At 41.9% G+C, this 18,463-nt stretch overlaps 1 protein-coding gene across 8 annotated transcripts in view; it reads right to left on the reverse strand.

Annotated features, from left to right (window-relative positions):
- Positions 1 to 18,463, reverse strand: part of LOC119187871 (vesicle-associated membrane protein 4) — a 64,798-nt gene that overhangs the window by 26,034 nt on the left and 20,301 nt on the right. For all 8 annotated transcript variants that reach the window (XM_037435974.2, XM_037435973.2, XM_037435976.2 and 5 more), the window contains 2 exons: positions 13,572 to 13,625; positions 686 to 786 (listed from right to left, as the gene is read on the reverse strand). In XM_037435974.2, the coding sequence (XP_037291871.1) occupies positions 686 to 786; positions 13,572 to 13,625 (155 nt within the window). The remainder of the gene's footprint in view (positions 1 to 685; positions 787 to 13,571; positions 13,626 to 18,463) is intronic.

The following is an 18,463-nucleotide window of genomic DNA, read 5'->3' on the forward strand; positions in this document are numbered from 1 at the left end:
CATAGCGCTTCACCCTGAACAGCTTTTGCACGAATCATGAGTATTGCAATGAAAAGTAAAACCCCTGCTTGCTGCAACTGCTACTCTGGCTGCTACAAATGAACATATTGCGTATGAGCACCACCTGAACATAATATAAAATCCTAAGCAACCACTTTCCTAATGATGAAGGACAATTTTACTACATTTGGAGGGGGGCCCTTGCTTGGTCAAGGATCAAAATTCAAGATGACGGAGGATGAGCCGCTAAGCTTAAAGATTGCACACCCGTGCTTCTAGTGAAATTCTTTATTGAATATGCATGCATTCACTGTTTTCGCTGAAACAGCGAGTGAAACAATAAAAATAGTGGTAGGGGAGAAGAGGCGGCATATATCTGAAATCCCCCAGAAGAAGGGAGCTGGGGTGCTTGCTTGGTGTATTAAGGTAATTTAAAGTAGTCCGACTCAGAGTTAGTATGCTTTTTACATGAAACAATGCCATGTTTTGTACTTTATATTTCTCAGCCCAGTTATTTTTCCACACTATTTCTCATAACAAAGCAACCTGAATGCTGCCGTCACGACTCAAAAACAAGCTCCAAGTTTAACTGACCGAAGTAAAACACCAAAGTCGACGGGCCACAGTAGCAAGTAGGTGCTGTGCTAATAGCAGAGAAGCTTGACGAAGCGAATTCTCATCATACCTGATTTTTCTTCAAGGTCTTCCAACCTTTCTCCTCGCTCCATAATTTTTTCGATGTTGTCCTTCATGATGCTTGAAACTTCATCCACTTGAAATTGAACCCTGCATAGAATAGGCCTAAACAATCAGAAAATTTGTCCAAATATGTTTCGAGAATATAGTGCCATATTCATAATTACAATGCCTTGTATTCTGCTCCCCAGCTGAAGTTTTCGTAGAGTCAGAAACACTGAGCTGCCAGCCTTGCTGAGAGAAAACCCATAAATAAATGTGAATAGTGCTGCATCCTGAACCCAGGTATTTATAAAAACCATTTTTCTTTTCACTTAGGAAGTCAACAGGTCATTTCAAAGTGCCATAGAAGTGCACTATGGGTGAGGCCGAAGTGTATTCAATCTGTACCTCAGAAATATGATGGCTATAAGTTAATAACTAGACTCTTATCACCAGAGCAGTAAGTTATGCTCACGATAAAGCTGAGTTACAGTGTTATGTGACACTAGCAATAATGCCAAAGTTCTCCAAGTTTACCAATTAATTCTTCCATTATGAAACTATCCTCACCCCTTGCCACATTGGTTGATACTATTTACCATATTTACTCGATTCTACCGCGCCGTCCATAGTAACGCACACCCGATTTTCACGACTGCGTCTGCAAACGAAAAAATGGCCCCGTATCTGCATAGTCTGCAAATGTCGTTGAAAGACAGATAGTCTTGCGCGTGGAGAGAGTGAACAAAACATTCATTTTATGTTCTGCGAAAGCAAATCGGTGAATGGTATTCTGGAGGCGCTGCGTTAGAGTGCCTCGAGCGTGCAGCGGAGGCGAACAAGCGTATCAAGGCACGTCACACGTGAGACATGAGCGCCATCTGGCAGGGTTTTTTTTTTTTTTTGAAAACAAAGCGCGTGGCCCTGAGACAGGCGTGCGCGCCCGTCTCAGAGGTGATATGGCGTAGAACGCAAGGCGACCGGTAGGTGCCACCACCGTGTCGTCTTAGCAAAGCGTTGGAAACACTCGCTTCTTCGAGCAAGCGTTGCATGGTCAGAGCGTGATAAGCGCTACGGTCCTTAGAATTACTTATGTATGCCTTTTCTAGTCAAATACGAACATGCGGAATATATACGGGTTGTTATAGTGCCCCAGAAATGCGCAATAATTGCTTTTTCATTTACAATTGCACACATATGAACGCTAATTCTTGAGCAACATTGGTGGGTGCTGCAGATGAGGTCGACCGTTTGGGGTATCGGCTGGTGCTGTTTAAAGTACCCAGTTCGCGGTAACGGTAGACAAACAGACAAATGTACAGACAGACAGACCAAAGTTTTTGCGTCGAATTTCCCCAAGAAAGACTATCGTCTTTAAAAAATAAAAATACTGCCTGGACGACGAGATGCCACAGAGGGTGCATATTGTTGTGTAAGCTATTTTTTTACAGCTTGACTTTTTATGAAATCTGCAATTCTTTTAGTTAAGATTGTTTCTAACGTGTTGTAGCTCACACATACAAAGTTTCATTGAAATCTATTCAATACTCTTTGAGTAAAGGTACATTGAAGTTGGAAAATGTACAGAAAACACAATTTGAGAAAAAAGTTTTATGTGCCCATACTGCTTACGCTAAAGGGCACGCGTCACACTTCGGTGCGCCATTTAAACCACTTGGAGCGCCTGCTCAACGTCAGACTTCTACAGATTTGTTCCTCAGGGTGCAGTGCAAACCCAACATGGTGGTTCGTATTAGGTCTGAGGTCGTGAATTTTTTTTGGTAGATGACGGAGGCCCTCGCTGGAAAGCCGAGCCTCTTCAGGCATCAGTGAGGCCAAACAAATCGGCTGCCAGGCATCCTGGCATCGGCAGGCAACATGAATGGCTACTACCGTATTTACTCGATTCTACCGCGCCCTCGATTGTAACGCGCACCCGATTTCCACCGCGAAAAAAAAAAAAAGTAAGACATCGATTGCAATGCGCACCCATTTTTCTCGCTGGCCCGCACGATCACACCATTCGAAAAAAACGACTCCTTTCGGGAGCGTCTTCCATTTAAATATGAGGTACGGGGGAAGCTTGTGCCCATCTGACGTGTAACAGAGCATTGCCATCACTGTAGTTTTACCATGAACCGATGTCAGCACGCGAACTTCCTTCGCCCCTTTTTTTTCGACGGTTGTGGTGCCAGGCTTGTCGAAGTAAAGAGGCGTCTGACCGGCATTCCCGATTTGCCCAAGCAGGTAGCTGTTGTTGTGCCGCAAGTTTAGGACGAACCTCTGAAAACAGTGAAGCTTTTCATCGTACTCCTCCACAAAACTTTTCGCATATGCCCGTTCACCTTCGGAGGGAAAAGCCTTTCCTCTTCATAAAGTTGGTTAGCCAGCACCTGCTCGCTTTAAACTGGCTTCGCGTTAGACCTTTTTCTAAGGCTAATTGCATAGCCCAAACTTGGAGCAGTTCTGCCGTCACGGGCCGCTGTGCCGCTCGCTGCTCAAGCACATACTCGCCGAGCAGTTCTTCAATTTGCGGAAACCGACCCTGCTGTGGTCCACTGAAGCCTTTGCGTGAAGCTTTGCTGTTGACAATCTTCTGCTTTTGTTTCCGCCAGTCCCACACGCACGTTTCGGGAACTCTGAACGACCGCGATGCGGCCCGATTTCCGTCCGTTTCTGCACACGCGATGACTTTCTTTTAAAAGCGGCATCGTGGTGCACTTGAGTTTTTGGAGTCAGCCCTTCCATGCCGTCGATGCTAATGCACTACAAGATGACGAACTCCTCAGCACACGTACGAAGTGCTGCACATGGGAAACACATAGGCAGATATGGCCGACGCGCGATGCCGACGCACGTAGGGGCGGCCATTTTGGAAATGCCGATGCCAATAGAATGACCGTATTCATTTTTTTTTCGTACTCAATTCTAACGCCCATGCGATTTATGAACTCGCTTAACCGGAAAAAAGGTGCGCGTTAGATTCGAGTAATTATGGTACAATCTCACAGCAACATAGTGACTGCAAGGGATGCCATAGCAGACAGCTACAAATTTATTTATACGAACTGAAGCTCATTAACATGGCCCAAATGCTTCAAACATATGTGTTATTTACATTCCACATCCATTAAATACAGCTACTGCAACTAGAAATCAAAGTGGTGATTGTGGTCAAATGCAAAATGGTACAGCCACAAAAACAGTTCATACAGGCTTCAAAGAAAATGTCAAAGAAAACTTCAAAGGTATTCAAGGAATTTCAAGGCCCTGTCAAAGGTTTTCCAAGCACTAAAAAGTCTTGATATTTTTTTACTGCAATGATGTTTCGAATTCTGGCTAAGTTTATTGCACTTATGCACCTGAAACATAATTTAACAAATCCATCCCTATGCTTCCATTATTTTATTGAATTGGGAAGTTCGTACAATCAATAAACACTTTTTTTTTTCAGTCCTTAAAATCTTCAATTGTAACATAGAGACACCCAAAAGCCACCACGACATGAAGCATATTATGTGCGAGCAATGCTGGCCAGGCAGGCAGTCAAACAAAACGATGAAATGCAGGCCAGCAGAACGAATGGAGTGAATATGCGAGAAGGCCAAAAAAGATGGTTGGGAGAAAACGATCAGTGTAATCCTCACATAAATGGCACACTAACAAAAGCAACCACCAAGGTATCCTTACAATTTTATTTTTCCAAATTCCCCAAGTTTTTCAGGTTCTCCATGATAATTAAAAACAAATTTCATGACCGTCATGTCTGCTTGGAAACATCTGTACACTGGAAACAAACCCTTGAGAAATAGAAATAAAAATCCAGTACTCCATATAATTTAGTAAACATACTTACCATATGCGCTCAAAATGTTCTGAGCACGTGCAGTAAATATGAAAAAATATGAGGGTCATTCCATGTAATATGTCCCAGACGTAGCGCTCGGCCATCGCAAATTCTGCAGATAAAATTGACACCTTTGTGATTTAACCCATGGAGCATTGTGGCCAAACACTTTTGTTGGAAAAAAAATTTTTCAGGATCGTGGCACCCCCTCAAAAGTTTGCCTGCTTTTGCTAAGTGTGCACAAAAAAATAATGTATGTAAAATTCATATCTGTTTGTGGAACTTCACTTGAGCTACTAAAGAGGTTTTGTTTAGTGGTGGTACTAAACCGTTTCGATATTTGTGTGTTTGCCTGGCATCTAGGCCTTTTCAAAAAACCACAAAAATCTTCAAAGTTCGCCATTTTTTCCTGTGCCAGCTGGAACTCTCTCTAAGCAATCTCAATATTACTGTGGCTTCTCAGGAAAGTTTACTTTCGTAAAAAAATGTTTAGGGGCGAAATATACTTCAAAGCTTCCTGAAGAAAATTTTGAAATTGGCAAAAATATGCGATTTGTCCCCTGTTTGATCTTATTTTTTATACTGATGCGGTCCAAGCAAAAAATTCACATGATGCGGCATTTGAAAGACCACTTAATGTTTAAGCAACCAAGAAAGTCTAATCAACTCATTTTTGTTTTAAGAAAGAAAATATTTTTTGAAGTTGGCCCTCAGAATGCACCCGGCATTTCTTTGTTGCCACTTCACCGCAAAGCTCGTGGTCGCCCTTTCAGCTGACACTTGTCGCAGGAAGCGGCAAAGTGTGAGATGTATGTCAGCGGCTAGTGAGAGGTTGAAAGTCTCGTTGCTTTGATGTCGAGTCTATGAGTATTGAGTTCACTTTATGAATTGAGCTTGCTTGGCATGCCAATTGGGAAATATGGAAGCCGTACAGCACCTTTGCCGCGCCGTGGTGGTCTAGTGACTAAGGTACTCCGCTGCTGAACCGCAGGTCGCAAGATCGAATCTCGGCTGCGGCGGCTGCATTTCTGATGGAGGCGGAAATGTTGTAGGCCCGTGTGCTCAGATTTCGGTGCACATTACAGAACCCCAGGTGGTAGAAATTTCCGAAGCCCTCCACTACGGGGTCTCTCATATCATATGGTGGTTTTGGGATGTTAAACCCCACATATCCATATACATGCAGCGCCTTGCAGTATTGTTGGCACATTGTGCTACAGGGCTGTCTGCACTACTAGTACACAGAGACCGAGACAAATAAATCACATTGTGTACACTTTCTCATACGCACACTGGTTGTGCAGACAGCCAGCGATACTGTGAGCTACTGTACGGCTTCCACACTTCCCAACAGGCATGCCAAGCAAGCTCACATCATAAAGCGAACTCAATACTTGTAGACTTGACATCAAAGCAACAAGACTTTCGACCTCTCATTAGCCGCTGACATACATATCACACCTTGCAGCTTCCCGTGACGAGTGTCAGCCGAAAGGGCGACCAAGAGCTTTGCGGTGAGGTGGTAACAAGGAAATGCAGGGTGCATTCTGAGAGCGAACTTCAAAAAATATTTTCTTTCTGAAAACAAAAAAAAAGATTTTATTAGACTTTCTTAGATGCTTAAACATTAAGTTGTTTATCGAACCCCGCATCATGAAAATTTTTTTTCTTGGCCCGCATCAGCACGAAAAACACAATCAAACAGCATACTTTTGCTGATTTCAATTTTTTTCTGAATATTTGATATCTATTACACTCCTAAACATTTTTGTACGAAAATAAGCTTTCCTGAAAACCATGGTAATATTGAGATTGTTTAGAGAGAGTTCCAGCTAGCACAGGAAAAAATGGCAAACTTTGAAGGTTCTTGTTGTTTCTGAAAAGGCCTAGCTGGTAAGTAAACACAAAAACTTCGGAACGGTTCAGTATCGCCATTAAACAAAACCTATTTAGTAGCTCAAACACTGTTTTGAAGTTATACAAACAGATATGAATTTTATATGCATTTTTTATATTGTGCACACTTTAGCAAAAACAGGCAAACTTTAAGGGGGAGCCACAGTCATAAAAAATTTTTTTCGAGTAAAAGTGTGTGGCCACAATACTCCTTGACGTATAGGAAAGAGGTGTAAATTCTATTGGCAGAATCTGCAATGGTCGAGCGCTATGTCTGGGACACTTGACCTCGAATGGCCCATGTATATATCTGGCCAAGATAAAACCCCTAAGCCAGCCAGTGAGCAAGACAGTTGTTTATATAATGTTCGGAAAAACCAGGAAACCAACACACGAGTTGAAATTAACTGCAGCTGGAAGTTTGAAGGAGTCCGCGATATTCTGACAATGTAGCCAAAGCTGCTATGAAACTTAAGGCCTGACCACACGCGCACGTGGCAGCATGGCAGCACATGGCTTTTTGAGACAGTACCACGCCCTCTCCCTATGGAGAGAAAGAAGACGCATGGCTAGGCTAAGCTGCACTCCCCTCTGCCTTGTTGGGAAATGGCGCAGCAGCGCATCAATAAGCCAAGTGCTGATGGGCTGCAATGCGCACATGTGGCGAGATTTTTTTAGAAGTGTCGCCATCTAGCGCCATTCGTGTAAAAGGAGGACACTGGAGCCTGGCTGGTTGTGCCACTGGAGTATATGCTCAGGCCTCTTAAGATGTGGATTGGGTTGAATTAGATTTACCTGGACTACTGCATTAACAGCTTTTATTATTAAGAATGTGGATTGGATCTGATCCGACCTGGACTGCTGTACTTACTATCTAAAATGAACTTTTCAGCAACAAAGAATAACTACGAGTATTCACGTATTCTGTACACCTTGCCTCTACAACTAGTCACGTCACAAGAATAGCGCCCATACTGAAAATTTTTCTCTCTCTCTCTCTCTCTGGGCTCTGACACTTAAAGCACGGCAAAAGTCCTCAGATGCCTGCAATGAAAGCTGGGAGTAAAGTTTAAAGCGCTGACGTTTGACTATGTGGTGGCAACAAGGAATCTGTCATGTCGCAACGGCTTCCTTGATTCCATGAATGAATCACTGATGCCAGCGTGTTACTTTCGTTTATGTACTCTTTTATAGATGTGACACTAAAAAATATTCACAGATTTAATTACACCATCTGATGAAACTGAAATTAGAAATTTAGCTCAAATTACCCAATGCTAACTTTGAAACGCGAGCTACCAGCAATAAGTGCGTAGCTGAGGACGTTTGCTGTTGCATCACCAATAGTAATAATAGTAATACTACTAATAATAAAAGCATGACATAGCCCGCCAAGCCTGTGCTGATGGCAGTTCTGGCCTAACCAGAAGCATTTCACGCCAAGCCAAAATCGTGGCCAAGACGAACATGCACAAATTTACTTATGTGAGTAATGTTGTGGTTCGAAAGTTAGATATGCTGTGTGATATTTAAAAGCAACAGACATCGAAATGGTGCATGTACCAATGTAGAAGCTAAGAAATGCTTTAGTCAACATGAAAGACTAGTTGCTGAGCGTAAATTTATCTGGTCTTCTTTATGCCATAGGATGCCACAATTGTGACAACCAGTGCATCGGTGAGACAGGTAATTTCAAGGAAAAAGTTAAACAACATAAATATGACGTCCCAAAATGTTGCATGTCCTCAAATGCCCTCGCTAAACACTTGGAATCCACAGGCCACCAAATTGTCTGGTCAAGTGCATGTGCTCTGGCCAAAGAAAAGCTTGCATCATGCCTTCACCTAGAATACCTACACATACAGACAACTGCACATACGCTGAACAGGCGTGATGGGACGCTTTAGAAAATGTACCTAGCCAGGTTTTTCAGACATTCCCTGACTTTTTCAGAAGGGTCCGAATATCCTGACTTTTCCAGGTTGGTAGACAACCTGAACCACAGTACTATTCCTGTGGAAGCACTAACCGAGACAATAAACGACTGATATTTATAGCACCACCTGGTACATAATAGCGCCATCAACAGTTGAGTCCACTGTTCAGTGCATGTGGGCAGTGTGCAGCTTGTCAAACTAACATCAGGGTCGCAACTATGGGTGCTAGATCTTCTAACACAATAGTGTTAAAGTCCACGTGCAAAAAAAAACTCATCTGCGTAAAAATTAGGGAAAAATAAGTGGCTTTTTTTACTAATATATGTAAGAAAAAACTTGGTTAAATTGATTTTGATTCCAATTTAGTGTCACTGTTTAAGACGACGATAAGGTTGAACATTACAAGTACCTGCCGGAGAATGAAATTTCTTCCTTAGAGTCGAAACTATGTAAAATTGAGTTTTGTTAAATCTAGTTTTAAATATATTCTTGTTACACTGTAAAAAGCGTAGCCTTGATCACATCTGAAGTGGTTCACAACTCACAAGAAATGTTCAGGAGAACTGCTGAGAGTAACTACATGCAGCCCTCGCTCTATATGATGAGGGAAAAAGTAGTAAAAATGCAAGACGTACAGCGAAGTCCTAAGGAGATCAGTCGAGAGAGAGAGAAAATAAGACAAGGTGCACTGGTGTGGGGGGGGGTAAAATGAGCGATAAGACAAAGCGTGAAGAAACTGAGTACATGCACCATCGCACGAGTATATTGGTTCTCAAATAGAAAATACGCCCCATCAATGCTAGCCTACCATAGAAAGCAAGCTGCATAGCGGACTTTACACTGCACTTATGCTGCGATTTGAGAGCTTTCAAGGACAGCATAAAATTCCAGGACCTTCAAGGGCCTTGACAATGTACTTTTCAAATTCGAAGATTTTTCAAAACTTTTGTACCTGTACAAACCCTGCCATATTACTGCAGCTGAAATAACAACCAACATCTGTTTCAACTTGATGCAAGAATAATGGCATCATTATATTGGCCATTCTGAAAGAACTTGTTCAGCGTAGCAAATAAACAGAATACTGGTTGAATAAAACTGTATTTCATAAAATAACATTTTATACACCTATGTGGTGATCAGTATATGTATGGTAGACAAACGCTGTGACGTACTATACTAGAGACACACACAGTCGCAACCGCATTTCCCTTAGATGACTCCAAGGTATAGAAAGGTTCTTTTCCTTCACAACAGATTATACTGCTGGGCTTAACATGACATCATTTAGCTAATCTCATAATGCCAACCTCCTGCGGCACTCATCTCTCTGTGCTCAAACTACACAATTTAACAAACTTCGTTTTCTTTATGCAGCGATGTTTTATGTGGCTAGGGCATTCTGTCTATAGTCCATAATCCCCCTGTAGTGTTCAGAAAGCAGTGCATAAAAAAAAGAACCTCACAAGGTACCTTAAGCATACGCCTAAGACAAGTAGAAGGCAAGAGCCATTTTCTTTTTATTGCGATAGCATTTTTAATCGGTCTTTGCCATCGCCAGGGGCATAGGTAAAATGTTTTTATATTTTTGAGGGGAGAGTGCACCTTGATCTGAAAAGGAAGGCATGCAAATGGTAATATTGAGCTATATATATGCCATGGCAAAAAATATTTCGAGGGACAGGGGGCAGGTTCCCAATGTGCCCCCCCCCCCCCCCCCTTGCCTGGCTATGCCACTGGCTGTCGCCGTCCCATTATCACAATCAAGAACATTTCCCCACGCATCGTGCGTTTTACATGTGGGCAAAAGCGCGCAAGCAGGGGTGATGAATGCAGCTAAAAAAGTCACAGTTTCGCCACAAGGGCGAAGTAATGAATGCGATGGCAACAACTTGGAATGTAATGCTGAGAATGCCAAACAGATCAAAATGTGCAGCGCACTGCTACTGCACAGATGACGCATGAAAACAACATACAAAGGAAGAGAGCGAACTAACAATGTTATCCGCTCGCCACTTGACGGGCTGTTCAAACAAAAACAATGCACGAAATGTAGTCACAAGTACAGCTGAGTGCAAACTCAAGTGTCTCAGTTGTTACACTTCACTGTGCATGAAAAGCGTGCTCTTTTCGCAAATGGGACCTGTGCAGCCAGTGCAGCGACCTTTGTGTTGGGTCAGGCAACTAATGAACTGACGCAATCGTCCCGGTAAAAGCCGAAGGAACACTATTCTCCCCCACCCAAAGGATAAGCGTGTGCGCACAAGCATCTATCCCCCCCCCCCCCCTTCGTGGGGCAAAGTACGCGTGGGAGTTTCATATATATATATATATATATATATATATATATATATATATATATATATATATATATATACGTACGTATACATATATGGTAAATGACGGGGGCAACGGCAAAAGACCAGCCGAGACTGTCCATATATTTGCTATTGCAATAAAAGAACTGACCTGCCTTCTTTGCACGGAGTGCAGATGCGATAGCATCACTCCGCGTGCAAGGCCTGCTATCGATTGTTACTAAAGCAGAGAGGAACCCGCCACCCGTCTTCAAAAAGCAGGAAAGAACTAGGAAGGCAGGGGGAGGGGGGGGCATTGTTATCAACTTAACTTTGGGCGAGATCACTGGAACTCTCGCTAATTCGGCAGGCACTAAAGACGGCTGGTATACCCTTCTATCTTGTACCCTCAATGCAAACAGACTTTTGCTATCACACTCATTGCTAAGAGCCTAAGTGAAACTAACAAATAGTATCTTTTGGACACGACGTCAGATGAACTCAGATGAACACGAACTGAGATGAATGCTGGCTAAAGGGACAATGATCACTCCAATTGCCGAAGCGGTTGCACTGTCAGTTATCTAAATGCGAAGCAGAGGTTACAGTATGTATCATGGGAAGTTTATGAACATGTCTCATTAGGCCTCGAGATAACCCGCTCGCGAATGCACCCTTTAAGTGACACAGCTTTCGCCCCCTCCTACCTCCCCCCCCCAAAAAAAATTGAAGCAATGAATGTGATGACATCATGTTTAATTTTTTTTAACCGTCAGCTATTGACCTTGGAAAGCAAGAGGCGGATGTGTAAGAAGGCGTAGCCTCTTCACCGTGGCCATCCGATCCCAGAGCCGCCCGCGATAGCCTGCCTATTGAAAGCTGCGCGTATTAAAACTTAATTCCGGCTGCTCCGATTAGGAAACATGCTTTTAATAATGAGATGACATTAAAAAAAACATGCGAAAATTTTGAATACAGACCCTAGCCATCTCGAGTTCGAAATGGCAGGGTGTTTTAGCAGCTTTTACCGCAACAGCATTTACAAACGCGGATGTGCTGGTGGAAGAAATTCCAAAAATGAACTTCTGAATGAAGATACATGAATAAGGTATATTAAAGAAAAAGTGTCAACGCGTTTCCACCGTGCACGTGTTCTTCTGTGAACGCGAAGCGCGGGAAATCACACCGCGATATCAAAAAGTCCACCGACTAATCATTGCCACAGTTTCACGCACTGATTGGACTAGGCGTCACAAGCCCCTGCAGAGAGCGCGTTTCACCATTAAGCGGACTTACACAACAGAAGTAGCATCGCCACCAAATATAGCATCGTGAATTACTTAGGACACGCACGCAATCGCTGTTAATTCAGCAGAATTATTCTAGACATGCGATTGTGACATTGGTGGCCCCGAGAACAAGAGGCACACGTTTAGACGCGCCGGCGTGGCTATTGCCGATGATAGATGTGCCCAAATCTGACTTTGGCGCAGTTTAGCGCAATTTTCGTTGATATTAACAGGATGGTGCAGTAAATCTGATTTGGCGCACTTTGGTGCAGTTGGCACAGAAGTGGGATCACTGTGCTTTGCCAAACTGAAACTAGAAAACAAAATCAGGACCATAAATCATATGATAAATTTTCTTTCAAGGTGCCTCCTATCTTTAGACACATCATCTACGGCATATCACATCAGCGGTTGTGGTTTATGTTCTGTAGCATGCTTTAAGTAGTCATAGTAAATAGAAGTGCAAGAAATAAACAATAACATGTCTAATTGCCGTAGTGGCATATCAGTTCATGTACTGCACATACATGCCTTATAAAGTAGACAGAGGGATGACCGCTGCTATAGCTCAGTCACTACAGCATTGGACGCTTTATTCGAAGGCCGCGAATTTCGTCCCTGCCAGCGGCAAGTGATCGTTCCATCCACTTTTCTTTCTTCACATTTGCATTACAATTACAACAAATAACATCCTATACTTTCCTTGGCATCATTGTCTGTTACTTCTTAATACTGTGTCTAATGAAGAACACAAGACTTTGAAATTTCCACTTCTTTCCATCATGCGCCCTAGTATCGCCAGCTGTAGCTTCTGCAATTTATCTACCCCTCTTATAAGCTGAGTGGAACATAACCTTTAACAAACTGCTTACTTCCATCATTGTCTTATACAGCACTCCTCCTTTATTGTATAACTATTGTCTGAAATTCAGAATTCTGCTAAAACTAGATTTAATTTCCAGATGGTGTGGCTAAGATATTTTTTTAAAGTATGCCATAGGCAAAGCCAACAATGAGGAGTCAGCAACATGACACATGCACCTTGATTTAAAAAATAGTATCAACAATAAAAAATAATTCAGTCACAATCTTTCATCTGTTGCCACATTTACATAAGAACAGAAAGTTTGCCATTTAATAGCATCTGGCTTGAGCTACGGGATAGAAAAGTGCTTAGGTCAGCTAGTTTGCAAAATCACCCTCTTTCACAAGGGTTAAGAAAAATACCAATAATAGGTACAAGATATTTGCAAATTATACATCTCATTACACTTTCTCAAGTATGAAAGACAGGATGTAGAGTAAGTCAGCTTTTTAACCAATGAGGAATTGAAAAGTACATATTCTACTAATTAGAATATCTGGTGTCCTACCATCAAACAATTAATCCTGAACATGAATGCATCCAAGCTGGGAAGTCTTCAAAGCTCCTTCCGGAATTTTTTTTAATGTGTGAAAGTGAGCATAGCATATGTTGCAGGCTTGTTGCAAGACGTGCACTGCTTAAAACAATATCATCTTGCACATATACAGTGCCAAATATATATATAGTATATATATATATAGTGTTACACTGTATTACACATGTCCTTAAATAAAACCTGACCCACAAAACAGTTAAGCTTACCTTCGCAGTTTTTTATCTTGGATCGTAAGAGTTTTCCCACTTGATGTTGGTCCCCTGAAAACAGATGTATATCTGAGAATTTTGCCAACCACTGGACAGTAAAGCACACAAAACCAATTAAAGGTAGCTTTCAATGACTGTGGTATCATCAAGTACTTTTAACAATGCCTATCACTCTCAATACTTCACTGCAAAGCTATGTTATTAATCAAGGTGACAGGCCTTTTGCTGTTCTCCTTTCAAGGATAGGACACTTGCACCAATTTCAGTAGTTAGCTTGAATCATGCACGCTAAACTTTTTTTTATATGAGGACTTTTACAGGGTGTTCCAGTTAATTCAAAGCACAATTCTTTAAAAAGTCACTAGCGAAGCGTTACTAGAAACAGAACTAATGCATATTGTTACTAGTACACTCGATTAGCTAATAGTAATTTTTGTTAACTAGATTTCATTATGTGAGTTAATTAAATGTGTAATTCTAATACAACAGTTCTATAGAGGCAGTTGTAATCAACCACGTGGTCAATCAAACTGCACTATTTCCAGCAACGTATGAATTGCGTACTCAGTTTTTCTGACTAATAAACGATCCCTGCAAAATATGAAAAGTACCCCGTAACAGCCCTTACAGCCGCATAGTAAAGCAGGGCTCCCGAAAAAGCTGAATAAAAGCGATTCCTTTGCCGGTCTGACATCCGAAAAGACAGTGCATCTACTTGATTGTGGTATGGAAGCCGGGGCATGCTATGCGGCTTATTAGCAATTTCTTGCTGTCAATTATGCCTTGCTTTTCTTACCCGCCTCTTAAGGTTTGCTGATCTATTTGATAAGAATGGCTTTCAACAGCATGATCGAAGCGCTGCTCGTACCACAGACAAAACGCAAAATTCAACGAAAAAAGATGAATATTTCAAAATACGAGTTCAGCAGAATGAAATAAACGTACGAAAAAAAAGTCACGATCGTGCTTTATTTGCCGTGTGTGCTGGGCCCAAAGCACAAGTCGCGTTTGGTGTTAAACAAGCAGGTACAGCTGTTTGTTTTGCGTAGATAGCGCATGGACAGTTCTTTTTTTTTTTTGCAACGAAGCCTGTCACTACAAAAGCAGGTTTGCATAGTTAGCATAAAGGTTTGAAGGTGCGTTTCTCTTCGTGCTTAATTGCCACCATGCCCTATTCTAATGAACAGAAGTCGAGCATGATTCTTGCCTTGGGAGCCGCACACGACAACACAAGAAAGGCCCCAGAGAGTTATTGCTCATAGAAATGTGGCGGTAGACCTAACACATCAACAATCATAACAAATTATGAAAACCTGCAAGAAACCTGCTATTCATGTAACAGCTGCTGAGAACTGTATCTTTGAGTGACAACCTACGTGCCATTGTTCTGGCATTTATGGCCGCAAACCCCCAAGCTAGTGTGTGAGACATGGCTACTCAGGCACCCATTTCCAAGTCGTCAGTTTGGCGGATGTTGAATAACTTAGGTTTTCATCTCTACCATGTTAACCTGCACCAAAGCTTGAAAGAGAGGGACTTGCAGTATCGCGTAGATTTCTCGAACTTGATCCTCACAAAATGCGATAAATATCCAAACTTTCTCAGTAATGTAATCTGGACAGACGATGCTAGTTTTTGCATAAATTATCAAATAAACCTGCATAATGCCCACTACTGGAGTCACTGCATCTCACACCATGGGTAAAGAGCACTCGGCACCAGTACCAGTGGTCTTTTAATGTTTGGTGCGGAATTTACGTTGGAGGTATAATTGGCCCCATCTTTTCGATCATACGCTGATTGGAGTTACGTGGGTGAAATCCTTAAAGGAACACTGGATACATTTTGCAGGTAAGTTTCTCTATCACGTCTTATACTTTTCTGGTAGAAGCAAGATGGGGCCAGCACATAGCAGCAGCAACACACAAAACTGATTGGACGCGATTTTTCATGGACAACCGATGGGAAGGCATGGGCCGGCTAGGTCACCTGATCTTACTTCACTAAATTTCTTTCAGTGAGGATACGTGAAATATCGTGTTTACATGACCAAGACGAAGATGCCAGATCACCTGAAGGCGAGAATAACGTATGTCTGCAGCACCACTCCTCCATCGGTCATCAAAAAAAGCAAGTGAGGAAGTTGTAAAGCGTGCTCAGTACTGTGCAGCCGCAGGAGGAGACCTATTTGAACACATTCTTTAAGCAGCATAGAGTGCTCAATGGTGCTTACGAATGCACCATTAACAAAGCAACAATCAAATCTGACCTTTTCTTTTCTTTAGCACAGACATCACGTTTGCCAAATAGGTACATTTGGCAGTGGCACACTGAGCTTTTTCAACGCACCGGTTTTGCTTTTTTTCTACACATCGGTAGCTTTTTGGCATGCTTATTTCAATTTTATTTGTTTCCTTGCCGAATGCTTGTTTTTTTTTTTTTTTGCGGCACGAAATTATGAAAAATCCAGCACCAACTTTACTTAGCCTTGCCCTAAAGCGAGTTTCTGACACAAGATATAGCTGCACGCACACACTTCCATTGCAGTGGAAATAGAACTCATATTTTGAAATATTCTACAACCTTTTTTTGTTGTTGAATTTAGGGTTTCGTCTGAGGTACGAGCAGTGCTTCGACCATGCTGTCAAAAGCCATTTTTATCAATAAGTGAATCGGTAAGTCGTAAGAGGTGGGTAAGAAAAGCGATGTATAACTGACAGGAAGGAATCGCTGATAAGCCACGTAGCTTGCTCTTCAGATGTGCAATCGGCAAAGGACTTGCTTTCAATCAGCATCTTCTGGGGTGCTCCTTTACCATGCGGCTGGAAGAGCCATCACATAGTACTTTTTATAGTTCGTGGGGATTGTTTAAAATTCAAAAAAATTGAGTATGCTATTCATACGTCGTTGAAAATAGCGCAGTTCGATTCCCCACGTGATTGACTACAACTGCCTCATTGATGCTTTAACAATTAGAACAGTAGCTTTAGAAATAAATATTTATTAATTCATGCAAATAAAGCTAATTAACAAACAAATTACTACCGGCTAGCCCACTTTAATAGGAAAAATATGTATTAGTTCTTTTTTGAGCATTGATAGCAGCATTTTTTAAAATCGTGCTGCGAGTTAACTGAGAAACCCTGTATACAAGACTTCAAAAATAGTTGGAAGCAAACATTGCGTCTAGTGGATGCAGTATATAGAGTGCCTATGAATGGGTGTGTGCATAGTTGCAGGTGTGTCAATTTTCTCACTAATATGTGTTGCTAACACATTCAACAGTAAATTGTTTTGCTGCACCGATATCAAGCTCTGGCACTTTTCAAAGAATGTACTTGTCTTTCCATTTTTATTCTTTGCTTGCATTTATTCTGTTACCTAGTGTTATTTAACTTCCCATTCCTGCCATAGCCATGAATAGGGCTAGAGTATGCATAAATAAAAAATATACATATATATCAATATAAAAATGACTAGCATGCCATGAATTTAATAGACAGAAGCACCACAGATTAAACTTATTTTCTTTACTGATGCTGAAACCTCCATGGTCCGGTGATAGCAGTCAGCCTCAAGGCTCTGATATTGGCGCTACAACAAATACAGACCGCACATACAACCACTATCATGAATTTTCAGTGCTTATCAGAAATATGAAAAAATGGAACAGACAGAAACACTAAAGTAACAGTAAAAAAGGTAGTAACCAAACAGCATTATTATACAGCAGGAACATGTTTTCTGGCTGTGATCAAGCACCAAGAGATACTGGACCAGAAACTGTGGTACAAGTGTGATGCTACTCATCATAAATGCATGGTAGAGAAGTTTTACAGATAATAATCTATTTTTTTTTTCATGAACAATGCAACAGAAGCTGTGCTCACATAATTTTAAAGCCGTTAAAGAGCTCGTGTTGCAGAAAACCCGCCACCGGCGTCGGCGCCATTGGTTGTGAGCGAAAAATCGTCAGTGCGTCTGTGACCGAAAAATCAAGTTACCGAGATAGCCGCGGGACGCCGCTACTTTTCCACGCATGCACGCGCGATCACACTGAAAAAGCCCCGCATTCAAAGAAAAAAAAAATGCTCAAGGTGACGAAACGCGATAGTTTCTTTGCCCTGCCACCCCTCCCTGCTTAGCTTCAAGCGCTTTCGTCGGGACGAGAGAAGAGATAATGCAATTGCAGCATGCGACAAACCTTTGTAACTCCACTCGCACTGGACAAATTCTTAAAATTTTACGGCGTTGAATTGCTGAGGCAATAAGCTCTTCTAGTGAATGTATTTTATGGTTACTTGAAGAAGTGTTTCAGGGCCCCTTTAACGCAATTTTTTCAACAGGTGTCACGACAAAAACAAGCCCATTCGGTGATAATATTGCGCGCTAGTTCAATAAACTGTGTGCGTGTTCGTGTGCGTGTGTGTATGTAATTAACGCATTTTATTTGACAGGTATCACGATGAAAACGAGCCCATTTGGCGATAATAGCGCGTGCTGGTCCAATCTACTGAGTGCATGTTTGTGTGCGCGCGTGTGTATGTAATAAAACATATGAATAAGTATGCACTCAGCAGTTGAAGGGTGCATTAGGGGCCGGATTTCGCTATCACGTTCAACTCTCAAAGGCGAAGCTTAAAGGTCCCCCAATTTTTAATTTTCTTTTTCAATACAGAAAGCTTCATGTACAGCGATGTGATCGACCAAAGCCATTATGAAGAAGCTTCTGAGGCAAAATCCCACTTTGGAGCAGCATAACAACTGTTTCGACCAATTACTTACCGCAGATCTCCGGATGCAAATATTTAACTCGAAGCCCGAGCAGTTGTAGCACATGTCAAACGAGATTCATTTATGCCCGCATGCAAGCATGTTCCTTTGCAGTA

Source organism: Rhipicephalus microplus, chromosome X (assembly GCF_043290135.1).
Source record: "Rhipicephalus microplus isolate Deutch F79 chromosome X, USDA_Rmic, whole genome shotgun sequence".
Taxonomy (NCBI): Eukaryota; Metazoa; Arthropoda; class Arachnida; order Ixodida; family Ixodidae; genus Rhipicephalus; species Rhipicephalus microplus.